The sequence below is a fragment of the Myotis nattereri genome (genome assembly GCF_964212035.1).
Source record: "Myotis nattereri genome assembly, chromosome: 17".
Lineage (NCBI taxonomy): Eukaryota > Metazoa > Chordata > Mammalia > Chiroptera > Vespertilionidae > Myotis > Myotis nattereri.
The window spans coordinates 51,450,599-51,468,693 of record NC_138092.1 but is presented as its reverse complement, the minus strand read 5'-3'; the positions used below and the strand labels follow the sequence as shown (position 1 = coordinate 51,468,693).

Below are 18,095 nucleotides of genomic sequence, written 5' to 3'. Positions count from 1 at the left end.
GAGGAGCAGGACTTGATGGGGGGGGGGGAGCCAGGGGTGAGGAGCAGGACTTGATGGGGGGGGAGCCAGGGGTGAGGAGGACTTGATGGGGGGGGAGCCAGGGGTGAGGAGGACTTGATGGGGGGGGGAGCCAGGGGTGAGGAGGACTTGATGGGGGGGGGAGCCAGGGGTGAGGAGCAGGACTTGATGGGGGGGGAGCCAGGGGTGAGGAGGACTTGATGGGGGGGGGAGCCAGGGGTGAGGAGCAGGACTTGATGTGGGGGGAGCCAGGGGTGAGGAGCAGGGACTCCATAAGTAATAAATAAATCACCAAATTTTCAGGTGCATTAGAGTTTGGGGACAAAAGTGTCCCCAACCCCAGGAAAATCTATCTCTGAGGGGCCAAAGAGAGCCACGGGCTATTGCAGAACCGGGCAAGGGGCCAGAGGACTCGCGTGGGCGAGGCTGGCCTTCAGTGAAACCAGGGGCTCCGGGCTTTTACTTAAAGCCAAACGATCATAGGAAAGGCCGAAGGCTGGGAACATGTAAAGACAGTATTTTAGGAAGAAACTGCATTCATGAAGCTACCATTTAATAAGGACAAATGCTGAGCCTGTAAGTTATGTTAGTAAGCTGGAGTTTTTTTTTAAATGGCTCAAAGTGGTTATATATAGCAGAAACACTAGGTCAAAGGTCGAATCCTAAGTGCCCTCTAACTGGGCGGAACAGAACATGGTGGGAGGGAAGGCGGTAGAACGGAAGGAGGGCGGGCGGCGGCCGGGGCTGCTCACCGAGTAGAGGTAGCGCTGGTTGAACTGCTGCAGGGCGCCTTGCAGCTGGCTGCGCTGGGACTGCCACTGCTCAAAGTCCCGCACGGACTCCAGGGTCGGCCGCTGCCACGTGGTGGTCCTGGTGTTGTGGTCCACGTAGTAGACCCGGCCCCGGTCGTCCACTCTTCTCTCCCAGCTACCGCCAGGACAGCAACAATAAAACAGACAGAGCCTCTCAGCAGAAGGCACTGGGAAGCAGTCATTTTACTTCAAGCAAATGACTGAAAGGTCAAGTCCAAGCCATGATAAAATAACTCTAGCACTGTGAGTTATATTCCTCAGAAAAACGGTTCACATGGAACTTGCTGTTTATTTTGGATAAATACCTCCGTGATTTCTAAGCACGGCCTCAAAAAGGGGCCACGGACGGACTGTCCCGGGATCCAGGCCCTTTTCTGGGAAGCGCTCACCTCCCGAGTGCTGACTGCGCACCTGGCAACCGCCCACAGCCACTGCCACATCAGGGCGTGGACGCCAGGCTTCTGAGGGCGCTCTGCCCGCCAACCTGCGCTGCAGGCAGTCACGCCACCCACCTGCCAAGTTCTCAGGTGCAGCTCAGCACGAACCCGTCCCGATTCCAGCCTCAGTGCCCGACACCCCGATGCTCCTTCCGGGGACCCACATGGAGCCATGTGCACTCCCGCCTGGCCCCTCAGAAAAGAATGCCCTTCCCCATCTCACACCTGGACACACCCGTCCCCAAGTCACCTGCAACCCGCTGTAGGCATTAATTACAGGACAATCTCGAATGCTCGCAGCAACCAGTCTCACACAAAGAGCATGCCTGGCCGTGAGCTTTTGGGATCTGGGATGCGCTTTGTACTGGTGGCCAGAGCTCCCAGTGGCAAGAACGAGGAGAAGTGTAGGTTGCAGGCCGAGTGTGGACACTGAATAGTACCCGAGCTGGCTAGTGGACAGCGTGCTCACGAGATGAAGACACAAAACCAAGGACGGGGGCGTGAGTGTGAATGGCCTTTGGGGACGGGGCGACCGAAATATCTCTGATGCCCACCCCACATGATGCAGGCCACTGTGACCACCTCTGGGCCATCACTGGGAGCCACGCCTCTACCTGCCAATAAACCCCATGAGTAACGGAGTTCAGATCACTATCTATGAGAACATTCCTTAAACAGTTAGACAGGGACTGACATCGGACCCTCAGTAACTCAAGACAGTGTTTGACAATCTCATAGGAAGCCCTTTAAGCCAACGAAAGGAAACCATTTGCAGAATGAGAGTCAAGTTCTGTCGCAGGAAGAAAACGTGAAGGCAGGTGTGTGAGAAGCAGCTGGAGACGGTAAGCTGCACCTTACCCTGGGGGTAAAGGCTGTGGCCTCTCCCACGTGGTTGTTCGAGTGTTATGATCCACATAATAGGTTCTCCCATGAGGGTCTTTCCTCTGTTCCCACCTTTAAAAAACACAAAAGTATAAGTATAAGACCACAAATGAGACAATCTGAAACATGACTCCCCGTTATAACCAAGGAATTACAGGTTTCCCTTTAAAAGTCTAAATATATATATCATATTGTTATTTCTTTTCTCAGTTCCTAGTGCCTTTCTTAAGTTTTTCCTTTCTCATAAACCTGTAAGTATAGTCAGCAGAAGACAGAATATGTAATGTTTTTATTTTTATTATTTTTTAAGTGTATATTTTTAATTGATTTCAGAGAGGAAGGGAGAGGGAGAGAGAGAAACATCAATGATGAGAGAGAATAATTGATTGGCTGACTCCTGCACAGTCCCTACTGGGGATCAAGCCCGCAACCCAGGCATGTGCCCTCAACCAGAATCGAACCTGGGACCCTTCAGAACGCAGGCCGATGCTCTATCCACTGAGCCAAACCAGCTAGGGCAGAATATGTAATGTTTTTAAAAAGACACTGATTGACAGAGTTCCAAATCATCAGAGGAGACATTTAATCAAGGGCAGAGGAACTTTCAGTCTAGCAAGCCCGAGGCACAAATGTCAGGGCAGTGACAGCCAGTTTTGCCCGCGATTTCAAAACCACGCATCTGAAAGCTGCCAGCAGGTGCCGCCTGCAGAAGCCAGGACCCCTGCTCCCTGCAGGCCTCCCTCCTGGGCACCAGGGTCGCCTCTGTGCACAGCTGTCCCGCTCTGGCCTGCAGACACCCCACTGTGTCTTCCCTGTTCCACTCGAGACTCTACTCCCCATCGCATGCTCTCCTCCGTGCTCCCTGCTTCTTCCTCTCGTCTTTCCGTAATGGCAGATAAGACACATTTTAAACATACAAAATAAAGACCTGGCATTCCTGAGTTTAACATGCTTGTTTACAATCTGAAAGAACAGAAAGTAGTTTTCTTTGTCTAAAACACAAGGATCCAGTAAATTTGGTTTCTTTTTGATTAGGGAGGCCTTGCTGATTTCCCCATGCAAGGCCCACACTTACTGAAGCTGCTCCCTGATGAGTGCACAGACACACACACGTGCACACGCACACACTCTAACACTCGCCCTCCTCCCAGCTGCCGCACACACAGGCGGGCAGGGCCCTTCCTTACAAGACTCTGAAGACCCTCCTGGCAGCTGAGCCAGGAGCAGGCCTGCCTCCCACCTCTCCTCCTTGTCCTCAGTAACTGTGGGGACTCGTCCACCTGGTTTTGGAGAACAAGATCCTGGGGTTGCCAAGGAAGGACATGGCAGAAACTCGGTGAGCTCAGGGTCGCCTCCGTGGGGTGCTGGACAGAACTCAGGGGTCACCTCCGCGGGGCACTGGACAGAACTCGGGGCCGCCTCCGCGGGGCACTGGACAGAACTTGGGGCTGCCTCCGCGGGGCACTGGACAGAACTCGGGGGCTGCCTCCGCGGGGCACTGGACAGAACTTGGGGGCTGCCTCCGTGGGGCACTGGACAGAACTCAGGGGCCACCTCCGCAGGGCACTGGACAGAACTCGGGGCTGCCTCCGCAGGGCACTGGACAGAACTCAGGGGCCGCCTCTGCAGGACGCTGGACAGAACTCGAGGTGCAACCCAGGCCCCGCAGTAGTGGGGGCACTGGCCGCCGCCTCCAGCTTTGTGTGTGGCCTCTGAGTGGCCGATGCCACTCGGAGCCGCTGACACCTGCTTGCCCCTTTCTAATCTAACCCCTGGAAATGCTTGGGGTTTTTTCTTCAGCCCCAAATGCACTCAAATTCTCACAAAAGCAAAGGCAGGACCTGTTCGTGTTAGTGTCTCAGAGCCAGCAGCCCTGTGAGCAGCTGTAGGACACGGGAGGGAGACACAGGTGGAGGCAGACTCTTCCCTGCACAGTGTGACTGTGGGAAAAGCAGGTATCAAAAACCACGGAGCAGCTGCGAGAACCGGGTCTGGAGCTGACCACCGTCAGTGCTGGGGGACCCCCCAACTCAGGATTCAGAGGAAAGGCTGCTTGTTCTCGAGCTGGGGTGCAGGGGCGGACCTCAGAGGGTGCGGAGACGAGGCCACGCTCGGTAGCCACGGTCAAGCTCAGGAAAAGGGAACTCCATGCAGAGGGGTCAGGAGGGCCTGCCAGGTGATGCAGCTGCCTCTCTGCCCTCTGTCTGTGCTTCAGGGAGGGGACTGTGTGCTCTGACCCGCCAGGCACTGGCTTTGCACAAATGAACAGCCTGAATCACACCTGCAGAGCCATCACTGGGAAGTCTGACACTCGGTCAGCATCAGAGGCCATCACATGAGGGAAGAGGAGGGGAGGGAAGGGGAGGGGAGGGGACGGGACGTACCCCGAGGGCAGGCTTTCTGGGCTGGTGTTCCTCCCAGGCTCCACACTCCCACCTGGCTGCCGCAACTTGGCTGCTTCCAAGGCCGAGCTGCTTCCAGAGGCAGAGGCTGCAGCATCCAGGTCGCAGGTCCCGGCCCCGAGTGCCGTGCCATCAGGGGGGACGCAGCCATTGCGCTCTGAGGGCGCCAGTGCTTCTGGGCCCGGGGCCTGCTCCCCAGTGGGTCCAGGGCAAGTTGAGGCCCAGGCACCATCTTCAGGGACCCCCGCCTGCTCCGGGGCCGGAGCATCCTCCTGCGGTGCCCTTGCCGGTGAGGACGACTCTCCATTAGCTGCAAAGGCAACGAATAGGCCATGTGACTCGAATGACAAGGCAGAGCCCAGCGCACACAGTGGGGCCTCAGGGACGGACAAAAATAAAACAGGACAGACTCCATCTTCTGTTGCTCACATTTTAGAGGTAAACATGTGAACAATAAAAATTTAAGAAAAAAAGTACTTATATACAAAAAACCTTAAGGAAAGAGAAACCGTTAGGATAATATTTTTCCTCCAAATGATCAATTCTGAAAGTCTGCCTGGGCATCAACTTTAGGGTGACCCTCTGCTGCAGGTGCTGGGGAGGGCACACAGGGCCCGGACTCAGCCAGTGCTGCAGGGACTGCCCAGTGCCCGGGCCCCCCCCACCAGTTCTGGAGACCCAGCCCAGCACTGGGTCCATTTCAACCATAGGCACATAAGAAAAACTGCAGAGAACAGACTGCTGAACAAAACGATGAGAAGATCACACACCACAGCTCTGACGGGTGCCAGGCCGGCCTGCAGACAGGAGGAGTGGGGCGAGCGGGCTCCCCAGTGGTCAGACCTAAGTGCATATCGCAGGTCAGTGCGTCCTGCGCCAGGTGTGGGAGAGAATGGCTTTGGGGAAGATACAGGCAGCATAGGACAAGGAACAACCCTCACAGTCAGTGTTTCGACAATGTCCGAGAGGATGGAGACAGGACATGCCCAGAGACACCCCTGCTCCCCCCGCCAACCCCCCCTCCCCCTGTGCTCTCAGGAGCCTCCTCCTCAATGTGTGCTCCTCAGCAGTGAGCCCTCCTTCACACAGAAAACGCGGCAGCATCTTCCCAGCAGAACAAGATGAAATGGGAACCAGAACAAGAACCGCCCGGGCCTGGGACCTGTGGAGCAGACAGCAGCCCTGCAAGAGCCACAGCGAGTGTGCTCAGCGTGCCACCTCCCCCGGCCGCCACTCCTGCTTAGGTGACAGCAACAGCTCCTGCCTTATCCCACCACGGCCCACTCTCCAGACGCAGACTAGCCCACCTTCACTCCCTCCAGCCAGGGTCCCTTCCACACCTGTCCCATGGCCACACCTGACCGCACAGTGGTCTTTCTGCCCTCCCACCCAGGGCTGTGCCTGCACTGTGGGTCTCCAAGTCTCAGAGGAGCCTGCTTCCCCACAAGGAGAGGCCTGCTCAGTGGCGCCGTCAGGACGGCGTCTGGAGCATCTAAGCCAGCGCTGTCCCTGCTGCCCCACCGCCTCCCTGTTACATGTGGGTTTCTCGGTTGTGAATATTCTATTTCTTAGTGTTTATTTATTTTTCATTAAAGTGCAAAAAATTGGTCAGATTTTCTCACTTATGTATTCCCAACAGCTACAAAGTGCATGGCACATGAAAACAAAAAATACTTGTTGAACCAATAAGTTAAAGACAAATCAAAAAAGAACTAACCATACCTCTTTCAAAACTATGCAGATAACAAACCATTAGTAGAAATATAATATTTAAAATGTAATTAGAAATAATAATTTTGAAATACTAATATAATTCATATATGAAGGATTTAATAACACAATCAATACCCCTGACCTAAATTACAGAGGTAGAGAGGTAGTTTTGAGTTTCTACTATATATATATTCCACCCAAACACACTAAGAATTTTTGGAAAATCTGACATTTGTAAAGGCCAAAACAAAGTCCCCAATTCTACAATCAGGAGGCGACATTCTGACCATGATTCAATAAGAATAGAACGAAAAGAACAAAAGGCTGCCGAAACCGGTTTGGCTCAGTGGATAGAGCGTCGGCTTGCGGACTGAAAGGTCCCAGGTTCGATTCCGGTCAAGGGCATGTACCTGGGTTGCGGGCACATCCCCAGTGGGGAGTGTGCAGGAGGCAGCTGATCGATGTTTTTCTCTCATCGATGTTTCTAGCTCTCTATCTCTCTCCCTTCCTCTCTGCAAAAAATCAATAAAATATATTTAAAAAAAAAAAAAAAAAAAAGAACAAAAGGCACCGCTGTGTTTCCTGGAAGCCTGGCACCGGACTTTTCGTCATGCCCTCGTGCCCAGCGCTGCACCAGTCCTGCGAGAAGCTCCATGGAGAGGTGGGGGAAGGAGTGGGAGACCTTCCTGGGCATCACTGCGACTTCCTGTGAATCGATAATTATTGCAAAACAAAACAAAATGCTAAAAACAGAAGTCCAATAAACTTGTGAAACCAGTTAGTCATGCCTAAAACTTACCATGCTGAACTATGGTCTGTTTTAGTAATAAAACAATCTCTATATACAAAAGCCCAATATGCAAAGTGTCCTCTCAGGAATTCAACCAACCAGGAGTTTGATCACTCACTATGACATGTGCTGACCACCAGGGGGCAGTGTGGAACAAAGGAAGGCCCCAGCCGGCAGCCGGCAACTGTGAGGGACACTACCCATGCATGAATTTCGTGCAGTGGGCCTCTAGTCCTATCTAATAAAAGAGAAACATGGTAATTAGCGTACGTCCGCTACCCTTCCCATTGGCTAATCAGGGAGATATGCAAATTAACTGCCAGCCAAGATGGTGGCCGGCAGCCAGGCAGCTTGAAGCTAACATGAGACTTGCTTGCTTCAGTGACGGAGGAAACCAATGTTCCCCACCGGCCTCTGAGCCTGCAGTTTGAAACATTGTTACAAATATAGAAGCTAAACAAAACCCCAGAAACCTGCTTTCAGCCAGCCGGGATCTCAGAGCTGGAGTTGATACAGTGTTTCGATTATAGAACCCAAACAAACCAGATACCTGCTTTCAGCAGCAGAGGCCTCAGAGCTGAAGCCAGAGCTAAAGCTGGCCCAGAATAAAAAAAAGAAAAAGAAAAAAAGGAGCAGTTGGGAGCTTCAGTCACACGCCAGCCTGAAAACAGCCCTCAGCCCCTCACCCAGACTGGCCAGGTACCCCAGTAGGGACCCCCACCCTGAAGGGTGTGTGACCAGCTGCAAACAGCCATCATCCCCTCACCCAGGCTGGCCAGGCACCCCAGTGGGGACCCCCACCCTGATCCAGGACACCCTTCAGGGCAAACCAGCCGGCACCCACCTGTGCACCAGGCCTCTATCCTATATAGTAAAAGGGTAATATGCCTCCCAGCACCGGGATCAGCGGAGCCACGAGGCCTCCTGGCACCGGGATCAGCGTGACAGGGGGCAGCGCCCAAACCCCCTGATCGCCCTGCGGCTCTGTGTGTGACAGGGGGCTGGGCCACAACCTCCCTATCCACCCTGCTCTGTTTGTGACAGGGTGCGGCGCCCCAACCCCCTGATCAGCCCTGCTCTGTGCCTCATAGGGGGGAGCTCCCCAACCCCCTGATCACCCTGCGGCTCTGTGTGTGACAGGGTGCGGCGCCCCAACCCCCTGATGGGCCCTGCTCTGTGTGTGACAGGGTGCGGCGCCCCAACCCCTCCCCCCCACCCACGGGCCCTGCTCTGTGTGTGACGGGGTAGAGCCATAACCTCCCCATTGGCCCTGCCCTGAGTGTGACAGTGGCGGCGCCCGAACCGCCTGATCAGCCCTGCTCTGTGGGTGATAGAGGGCGGCGCCCCAATCCCCTGATCCACCCTGCTCTGTGTGTGACAGGGGGCGGTGCCCCAACGCCCCAATTGGCCCTACCCTGAGCGTGACTGAGGGTGGCATCGCAACCTCCCGATCCGCCCTTCTCTGTGCATGACGGGGGCGGTGCCCCAACTCCCCAATAGGCCCTGCTCTGAGCCCAACCAGGGGCTGCACCTAGAGATTGGGCCTGCCCTCTGCCACCCGGGAGCGTGCCTAAGTCAACAGGTCATTATCTCCCGAAGTGTCCCAGACTGCGAGAGGGCACAGGCTGCGCTGAGGGACCGCCCCTACCCCCCCCCCCCCCGAGTGCACAAATTTTTGTGCACCGGGCCTCTAGTCTATATATATAAAAGCCTAAGCGACCGGCTGACAGGCTAACTGTCCGGTAGCTATAATGCAACTGACCACCAGGGGGCAGATGCTCAATGCAGCAGCTGCTGAGTGACAGCAACTTTGCAGAGCGCCCTCTCGAACTCCAGGACCCCTCAGGGGATGTCAGACTGCCGGTTTCGGCCTGATCCCCGCAGGCCAGGCCAAGGGATTCCACCGGGTCTCTAGTAATTCTATATTAGAAAAAGTGATCTGCCACTACAGGCTAGGGACAGAGGGAAGAAGTAGAAAACAGTATTTCTCTTAAAGTCTCCCACTGTCCAGGGACTATGGGAGAGGTTTTAGACTGCGTTTGAAGGAATCCTGTAAGAAGTGACTTGAGTGTACCCTCTTTCAGAAACAGAGGCGCTGAATTTTGGCAAGTTAATTTGTCCACGGTCACACACACACTGGTCACTGTGTTAAGCGGCAGAGCTGGGATCTGACCCTCGTCCTGTGAGAAGCCAGGTCTAATCTTCACCACATCATGACTCCTACCATTTAGCTTAAAACAACGACCAATGTTCACAGCAGCTAAACGTATCGAACGATCGCTCACTCAAGGCGCAGAGCCAAGGCGGGAGCCGGCATGCACCTTCTGTCTGGGAAACCCTTTGTCTCGAGCTCCTTCTTAGCACAGGCCAGTCCCTTGGTGTCCACGCCTCACACCTCTGTGGACTCCGGATGGTGACATGACCCACGCACACCACACTCACACCAAGCACACCTGGGGCCCACACTGCCACAAAACACAGGGTACTCATCCTAAGCACGGCAAACTCAGAACACGCTCCAACCAGTGCTAGCCATTCTGCCAGCAAATGAGCTTGTGAAAACACACACCTTTTGGCTTTAAAGGTTTAAGGACTGAGGTTGTTGCAGGTAAGGGATTAAAACCTGTCATGTGATGGACACAGAACATGCACACTCCTGCCCCCACTCCAGTAGTGAAACTGATTTTCCAAGTCCTTCATTCAAGAGGAATACAAGTTTTGCACTAATACCTTAAAAGAGATGACCATTCCCTGAAAAAATACGTGAATCCATCCTCCCACGAAGGGATAACAGACAGCAGGAAAGACATGGGCAGTGGCGGCCACCACAGAGCAGGTTCCGGAAGCTTTGCAGACTGGCCAATGGAACGACGCAGTGCACTGTTCCGTCAGATGCCACCAACAATAATCAGAGGTGAGATCGTCACTGCGCCGGTTGGAGGAAAGTTGTTTTGAGGCCATCAAGGCATAGAAGACAAACCGCACAACTCTGTGGTGAGGGGACCTGAGGACAGGTGGAGGCAGAGCTGGGGGCTGCCCTGCACCCCTCCCTAGCCGTGCACTCTTCCAGCACTGGTATCGCTGCAGCTACGGTGCCGGTTCTGTGGGGAAACAGGGCACACGTCCAGAACAGGCACCTCGGACGGCCTTGGGCTCCTCTCTTTATTGAATGTCCTGGGAATGGGTCACTGAAGTTGGAGCCTTCATTCCAGTTCTCACATGTGTGTCTGAGTTTCACCTTGGGATTTCCCACAAGGACAATCAAGGGGAATTATTCCCAATGGGAAGATCTCTAAAGTAGCCGACGAGCTGTGGGTGTAAAGAAGAGACTCCCCCTTTGGCACCCACACCTGAATGCACCCACACAACACGTGCCAGTGCCGAGGCCAGTGGTCCCTGCAGCGCTGTGCTCAGGCCAAGTGCAGCAGCAGGAAGCACGGTGCTGCCACACTCAGCACCAGGTGAGGGCAAGGCAGGCCTTCCCAGCGAGCGCTCACATCCTCCTCCCTTCAGGACGCAGGCGTGGTCCTGCCATCCAATTACGCCCGGAAACAATGGGTGGACCTACACAGGCATTATTGTCATTTTTACAGCCTCTTTGGAGAGTTTGCAAGGGAGTTACATTGTTTAAGATATAATTTTTAATGGGTGGGTAGCTAGGTGTTTTTCATCATGGTTTTTAGTATGGATACCTAACTCAAAAACCCCTCTAGCCACAAAGCCCTGGATTCATGCTTTACTGTGAAGGACTCTGGTATTCAGATAAACCATTTTTCCATGTGCTGATAATTTTCAAAAACAAAATTTTGGTCCTTCCTATAGCTATGTCCTCAGGCAATTTTAAAAAGATTAATATTTGCCCTAGCTGGTGTGTGTCGGCCTGCACACCAGGGTTGCAGGTTTGATTCCGGGTCAAGGGCTTGTAGTTGAGTTGTAGGTCCGATCTCCACGTTTCTCTCTCTCTCTCTCTCTCTCTCTCTCTCTCTCTCTCTCTCTCTTTCTCTCTCTCTCTCTCCCTCCCTCTCTCCCTATCTCCTTCCCACTCTCTCTAAAAAATAATGGAAAAAATATCCTCGGGTTAGAATTAACAAAATAAAACAAACAGAACCTGCAATATTTGAATCAGGGTAGGTAACACAGGGCGGAGTCTAGGAGGCTTTCTGCTGCACTTACTCTTGGAATTAGCGAGGGTGCCGCTCACCCTGGTGGCTTCACTCAGGTCCACAGCTGGAATCCCAGGAACAGCTGTTTAACTGAGCTGTCCTTCACTTACAGACAATTCTGGATAATCTAAGATGACGTTTCCTTTCCTCCTCTGCTAGCAGAAACCCAAGACAAATGTTTTTACTACGTAGTCTGCCAGAATCAGAAAATGAATGTGTCTACTCACTGCCTTTACCCTGGGTATATATATTGTCTCTTCATTTCCAGCCACCTGAAATTAATGACTAAAAAGTTCTACCTATTTTGGTACCTAGGATCTTTAAGTCCATTCATTCATACAGATATTTTAAATGCTCACCTGAGGATGTTTTTATTGATTTTAGAGAGAGAGGAAGGGGGGGGTGGGGGAGAGAGAAACATCGGTGTGGGAGAGAAACATCGATCCGTTGCCTCCTGTACTGGGCCCGACCAGATTGAACCTGAAACCTTTTGGTGCACGGGAGGATGCTCCAACAGACTGAGCCACTGACAGGACAAGTTTATATATTTTTAAGGGAGAAGCATTCATAGGCCAATTAAGTTTTTAAAAATTCATGTTTACAAAAACTTTCAGGATAACACATGGTGAGTACCCCCGAACCGTGAGTGTAAATGCAGACTGTCTCATCTATCAAGCTACCTGTTTTCATTTAATCACTGAGTGGCTTCTCTACGTGCTTCTACTTTTGAATAACTTGCCATAAACAGAAATCACAGGGGAAACACAGGCTCTGGGACCAAGAGACCCGACTCCAGCCCAGCACACAATAGCCATCTAAGCAAGTCCTAAAATGTTCGCGTTTTAAGAGATTTGTCTGGAAGAGTTAATGTATAAAGATAATAATAAAAAAAAGAATTCATGGAATTTACAGCTGATTCCACTGAAAAACAGGATCAGAGAAATCTTCCTTCTATAACATAACACTTACTCTTGAAAAATATAAAACTCTCTGACAGCACACTTTCCTACTAGTTTACATGCCAAGAAATAAATATTTGTAGACTATAGTTACAGGAACCATTCATTACTGACAGGTCCATAAAGTCACTTAGGTTCTTTTGAAATATATTTCGTATTATGAATTACATCGTATTTTTATAAAGTCTAAAAATCTAGCTATCACATAGTACCTGCTTAGTGAAATGTGCTGTGATTGCTAAATTAATATACTTTTGGCGTATTTCCCTAAGTAATCTAGAAAATTCAAAATTATGATCAAAAAGCTCAGGCCTTGTAATCTGAATGGCTACCGTGGAGCTGAGGACAGGAAATACTGCAACCAGGGAGAGCGGGCACAGGCAGTGTCCCCGAGTCTCCGCGCACTCGCGCCCATTCACAAGCTTACCAGTGTCACCGGCGGGCTCAGCCGTGCGCGGTCTGGGAGCTGGTGTGTTTCCTGGTCTGGCAGCAGCCGGAGCCGGAGCCGGAGAGGAAGGTGCGCTGCCTCCGTTCGCCACACGGGAATAGCAGTTCTGCACCACAGCGTGGGTGGGCGCTCGGCTGTCTGCTCCACCTGCACCTTCAGCAGCCAACCTTTAGAAGCAAGATGCCTGACTTCAATGAGCTCAGTACAATTCAACAACTTCTCCTCAAAATGTCCATAAGAAACAGCTACCGAGTTCTTCACATTTAAAGAAAATGACAGAGAGAGCAATGAACAAATACAGGGCATGCTTTCTTACGTAAAGATTTAAATTACTTTTGGTTCTAAGCATATCCCATACTACCAGACAAATCTATACAACTATACTAAATCAAAATAAGTTCTGTCCCTCAAAATAATGTTCAAATTGTACATTTTAAACACTTAAGCCTAAGAATACAAATCTTTATTTTAAACTAGTGGACCGGTGCACGAATTCGTGCACATTGAAAGGAAATTAATTAGAAGAAATATTTTAATATCACTTTCTCTATAATAGAAGTGTCAACCAAATTCATGATCGACAATGACATGGAAACACATGCGTGCTATTGGCGCCAGCGAGAGGTTTACATATATAGATAAACTCGCTTAATTAGACCTGCTTTCTGATGTAGCTAAACTTTTTGCAGCCCAGTGAAGCACCCCAACTTCTCTTTCAGGTAATTGTCAGCAACACAACAGTAAATATCAACATGAAGCAGATTATTATTGTAGATCACACAGGGAGAACAAAGGGTGAAATATTTAACAGCAGCAGTGTTTGATTATATTCTGTGCAGTAAGAAAACCTGAAGTCATTTTCAAGACCCACCATTTCTTCTTTTCAGTTGGGTCAAGTTTCTAAGCTTTCTCAATCTCTGTTTTCCAGCTAATGAAAAGAAAATAGGATTCTACCGAGTCTCCTATCTACCTACTCCAGGACTTCTGTGAGGATCACACGAGATGAGGCACGGGAAAACACTTCACAGACACTTGGTTACAGTGTGAAATGTTTCCATCTGGCTATAAAGCAAGTCATGTTCCTGGGCTGAAGAAACTGCAAGGAGGCAAGTTGCTAGGGAGAGGAAGCTGCGTGTTGCTACGTGACATCATTACCCAGATGGACACTTAGCATATTAGCCATATATATATATATATACATATATATATATATATATATATATATATATATATATATATAGAGAGAGAGAGAGAGAGAGAGAGAGAGAGAGAGAGAGAGAGAGATGCTCTGAAATATCTTCAAAATGCTTGTGGAAAAAAGTCAATTTCAAACTATTGTAATTCTATTGATCAGAAGAAGCTCATAATTGTAGTGCTTAGTAATAATAATTTACAATCCACATTTGAAAACTGCAAATAAACAGAAACTAGAAACAAACAGAAACCACACCCACGAAAGCAGATACTGAGACCCTCCCTGGTAGTGGCCAGTGGCCGGCGTGGGTGACACTGTGAGTCCTGGAGGGAGAGCAGTCCCACCACACCTCCCCTCCGTCCGCTCCCACAGAGCAGCCTGGCTGCTATCCCAGGACAGGAGGACAGGGACACTGAGGCAGGAAAGTTAAAACAGGGCCAGACAGGGGAGGCAATGGGCAGCCAGCCTATAACTAACAAGCCATTATCTCCCCCAGCCAAGGACACAGCAAGTGGTGAAAAACCTCCCTGAGGGGAGGATGGAGAGGGAGGGGAGGGGAAAGGAAAAGGGGCCATTTTACCCCTAGGCAGAGAAGCCTGCAGCCTCAGGCTTGACAAGATAAGGCTGCCAGGGGCTTCTCCTGAAGTCTGGGAAGGCCACACAAAGTAAAAGTAAAAGGGACCTTGAGAATTCATCTGCACCCAAAGAGTCAGAAGGAGTTTTATAGACAGGAGGGTGTATAACGCCTCAACCCCGCACCCCACCTGCTCTTCAGATGAGCTGAGAGCCCATCTGTGCTTCCTAAGCCAGACGCATAGGTTTGCTGGCTTTGCTTTTTCAATAAAGGCACATGTCTAACTGCTTTAACAATAGGCGCTCACAGTGCAGTCAAGGTCTCTGTATAAATCCATTTACATGAGAAGACAAGGATGAGGTTGGGGCAGCTCTCCCACTGGCTCAGGGGCGCTCCTGTCTGGTATCACCTCTCTGGTGTCCCTGAGAGGTGCCTCTAACAGCCTCAGCTAGGTTTTCTTTTTAAATGTAAGTCAGATCCCACCCCTCCCCTTAAAAGCCATTGTACCAGGAGTGAGATCTAGACTTCTCACCATAACCACACAAATACATTTTAATGAACCTAACTGTGGTGCTCTTTCAGTCCTTAATTTTGTCCAAGTAAATTATAACATGGACACTAAATACATTTACTTAAGCCAACTCTCGCTGCTCAGGGCCCTGCAGGAGCAGGGAGAGCTGTGACTGCGACTAGTGAGGTGACCCTGTGCTGGAACGTGCCTCTCACCCAGCAGGCCCATTCACAGCAATCAGTCTACCTTCAGGTGTTCTGGTTGTTCCATTATATTTCACTTATTACATGCTTTTATTCCTATTTGATGACTGCACACCGAAAGCCTCTCTTAATTACCATCTAATGTAAATGCAGGCGAGGATGAGAAATGGCAGGCTGGTTTCTGGGGAAAGACCCCGTGTTTTCTTCCATGGTCCACAGGGAGCTGTGGTTCCCACAGCAGGAAGGTCCCCAGTCCCCGCCCAGCCAGCCTGCTTCCTGATGACTCGGTCTACAGGCAGGCGGTAAAAGCCCACTTGCAGTAAGAAAGAATGAAGCTCTGACAAGCTACAACACGGGCGAGCCAGACACCGAGGGTCCCATGTTGTACGTCCACACAGGACAACCCCGGGGACGCAAAGCAGACCAGAGGCTGCCGGGCCGGGTGGAGATGCGCGCTCCCTGCGGGTGATGTGCGCTGTGAAATCAGACGGACAGACGGCCCCAGCTCTGCAGCCCACCGCTGGTGTCCCCCTGAGGGCTACTGGGGGATGTGCATTATACCTCAATACAGCGGGTTTTCAAACTGCTTTCTCAGGAAGTCAATCAACATGACGTTCTAAGTTCTAAGGCAAACGCTAAGCTGAGGCTCCAGGAAGCCTTCAGTCAGGGGGACGGCCCAGTACTTTACCGCAAGCGTGAAGACGCTTTCTACCTGCTCGTCCTGGAGGAAGGCTCTCCGTTCTCACGTACGGCATCACCATTCTGCTGTATTTCTACTGAACAATGAGAAAGAGAGAAATTGGATTTGATACCTCCTGCTGATGTTTCCCTGAATTTTGCAGACACACAGGAGCTTACTGGTTGGGGCCGAGCTGCAGCTCGTCAGATTTTCTGGCTCAATCGCCAATCCGTCCAGCACCACCGTTAACTCGCCAGTTTGCACTACGCCGTTCTTGTTCTCCAAGGAAAGTTTTAATTGTTCTTTCACTCTTTCCACTAGAAAAAGAAAATCCTAATTTGAAAGCTTTTGCTGTATACAAAAATGTTTCAGAAACCAGAACTGCACGTGCAGCATGACTGACGGCCCCTGGCTGCGCGGGGAGGGTCCTTTGCGTCCGGCCCTCCACCCAGGCCGCTCCTTCCCGCCCGCTTGCCCCACCACAGGCTTCCACAGCACGTCAGCGCCCTTTGCTCAGCATGAACCTCAGAGACATGTGGCGGACAGGCCCAGCCTCGCCCGGACAGGCTCCTGGCCCAGGCTGCTCAGACCTGTGCCCGCAGCACATTCCTGCCAAGTCGGACAGTGTGGCCTGATTCAGCTGTGCACCCAGCTGGGTGGTGAGTGAGCAATTAGGCTGCTTCGAGCCTCCGTCTCCTCCAGGCAAAATGGAGATAGTAAGAGCATCACACCAAAGGGACTGTCACAGGTCCAAATGCAAGGGCACACAACACACATGGCCCATGCCTGACACACGCGCTCAGTGAGTGGTCCCTCTGTGACAACACTTCTCCTCTAAACAAGGCCGACTGTGTCCTTCCTGCATGAGGGTACCTAGTTCTTCCTGAACCCGAGGTCATTTCGCTGCACCTTCTTCTATCCCACAGAATATGTAAACCTCATGATCAAAGAAAATCTTGCAGAAAACCCACCCCAAACATCTGTACCAACATAGATCGCATTTCCACTCCACATCACAAACAACAACAAACATGACTCGAGAAACTTGAGAAAATACAAAAGCTAAAACACACACACAAGAACCCTACAAAGCAGGCATCCGGCTTTACCTAGGCTAACGGTGCAGACCTGAAGAACCCAGACTGGCTCCATTCTACTTCACTTACCCTCTCTCCATTCAAAGTACCTGCAATTTGGTGACTTAGCTTCTTGTCCTAACACACTTAGCCGTTTGCACCGCCGTGCGAGGCGTAGGCTCGGAGTCCCTGCAGGCGGCACTCAGTGCAGGCCTCTGTGCGGGTCTGCGTGTGTGTTTGCTGGCCCATCCCCAGACTCGCTGGCCTGCAGTTCACACTGCCACCGCACCTCCCAGCGTGAAGGTGTTCCCCACCGTCTGCTCCTGGCACAGCCAGTTCCAAACTCTAGCTGATACGCCTCTGCAGATGCCTTTTCCTCTGGAGCTGCCTCTGCCTTTGGTGTCATGCTTGTCCCTGCACGTGACCAGGCACCTCTCTCGACCACATGGCCTGGGACAGTCACTCCCTGGCCACCATCTCTTCAGCTGTCTCCTCGGCTCCACCCTCCACTCCATGGTTCACCACTGCCTGTGAGTGGCCAGCCACACTCACTCCTCTCCACCCGCCCAGGCAGAGCCGCATGGGAGCAGCAGACTCTTGCCTTCCCAGGAAGGCTGCCACCCTGCTGGCCCGGCTGGTGCCTGTACCACCATCCCTGGTGGCGAGTGCATGCTGACCATCACCTAGGCGTGCTCGTCTGGCTGCGTGAGGACAGCCCGGACCCAGCTCAGTGCCCTGAAGCTGCTACCAGCATCGTTCACAGTTCTCCCTCAGTGTGTAAGCTTTGCTTTGCCCTTTGCTTTTTAACATGTGTATTTTATTGTTCACAGTATTACTGATGTCCTCTCCCAATTTTCTCCCCTTTACCCTCCCCCTCCAAGCCTTCACCGCACTACTGTCTGTGTCCATGGTCTATGCATGTAAGCAGGTAAGTCCTTTGGTTAATCTCTTCTCACCCCCCTCTGAGATCTGTCCATCTGTTCCATGTCTGGGGTCTTATTTTGTTGGTTGATTCATTTTGTTCATTAGTTTTCAAATACAAGTGAGACCATGTGATACTTGTCCCTATCTGACTGGCTTATTTCACTTAGCATGGTGCTCTCCAGGTCCCTCTGTGCTGTCTCATAGGGTAAGAGATCCTTCTTTTACACAGCTGCTTAGCATTTCATTGTCTTTGGCCCCCTTTTTAAAGAAAGGGGGCCTTGGAAATCACCTGGCCTCCGCAAATATCAC

The 18,095-nt window shown here is 51.5% G+C and overlaps 1 protein-coding gene across 3 annotated transcripts in view; it reads right to left on the bottom strand.

Moving 5' to 3' along the window:
• WWP1 (WW domain containing E3 ubiquitin protein ligase 1) overlaps nt 1-18,095 on the bottom strand; it is a gene marked incomplete at its 5' end in the record, with an annotated part of 64,825 nt that overhangs the window by 20,486 nt on the left and 26,244 nt on the right. For all 3 annotated transcript variants that reach the window (XM_081111035.1, XM_081111034.1, XM_081111033.1), the window contains 6 exons: nt 771-945; nt 2,126-2,221; nt 4,534-4,861; nt 12,604-12,791; nt 15,820-15,883; nt 15,966-16,103. In XM_081111035.1, coding sequence (XP_080967161.1) covers nt 771-945; nt 2,126-2,221; nt 4,534-4,861; nt 12,604-12,791; nt 15,820-15,883; nt 15,966-16,103 — 989 coding nt within the window. The remainder of the gene's footprint in view (nt 1-770; nt 946-2,125; nt 2,222-4,533; nt 4,862-12,603; nt 12,792-15,819; nt 15,884-15,965; nt 16,104-18,095) is intronic.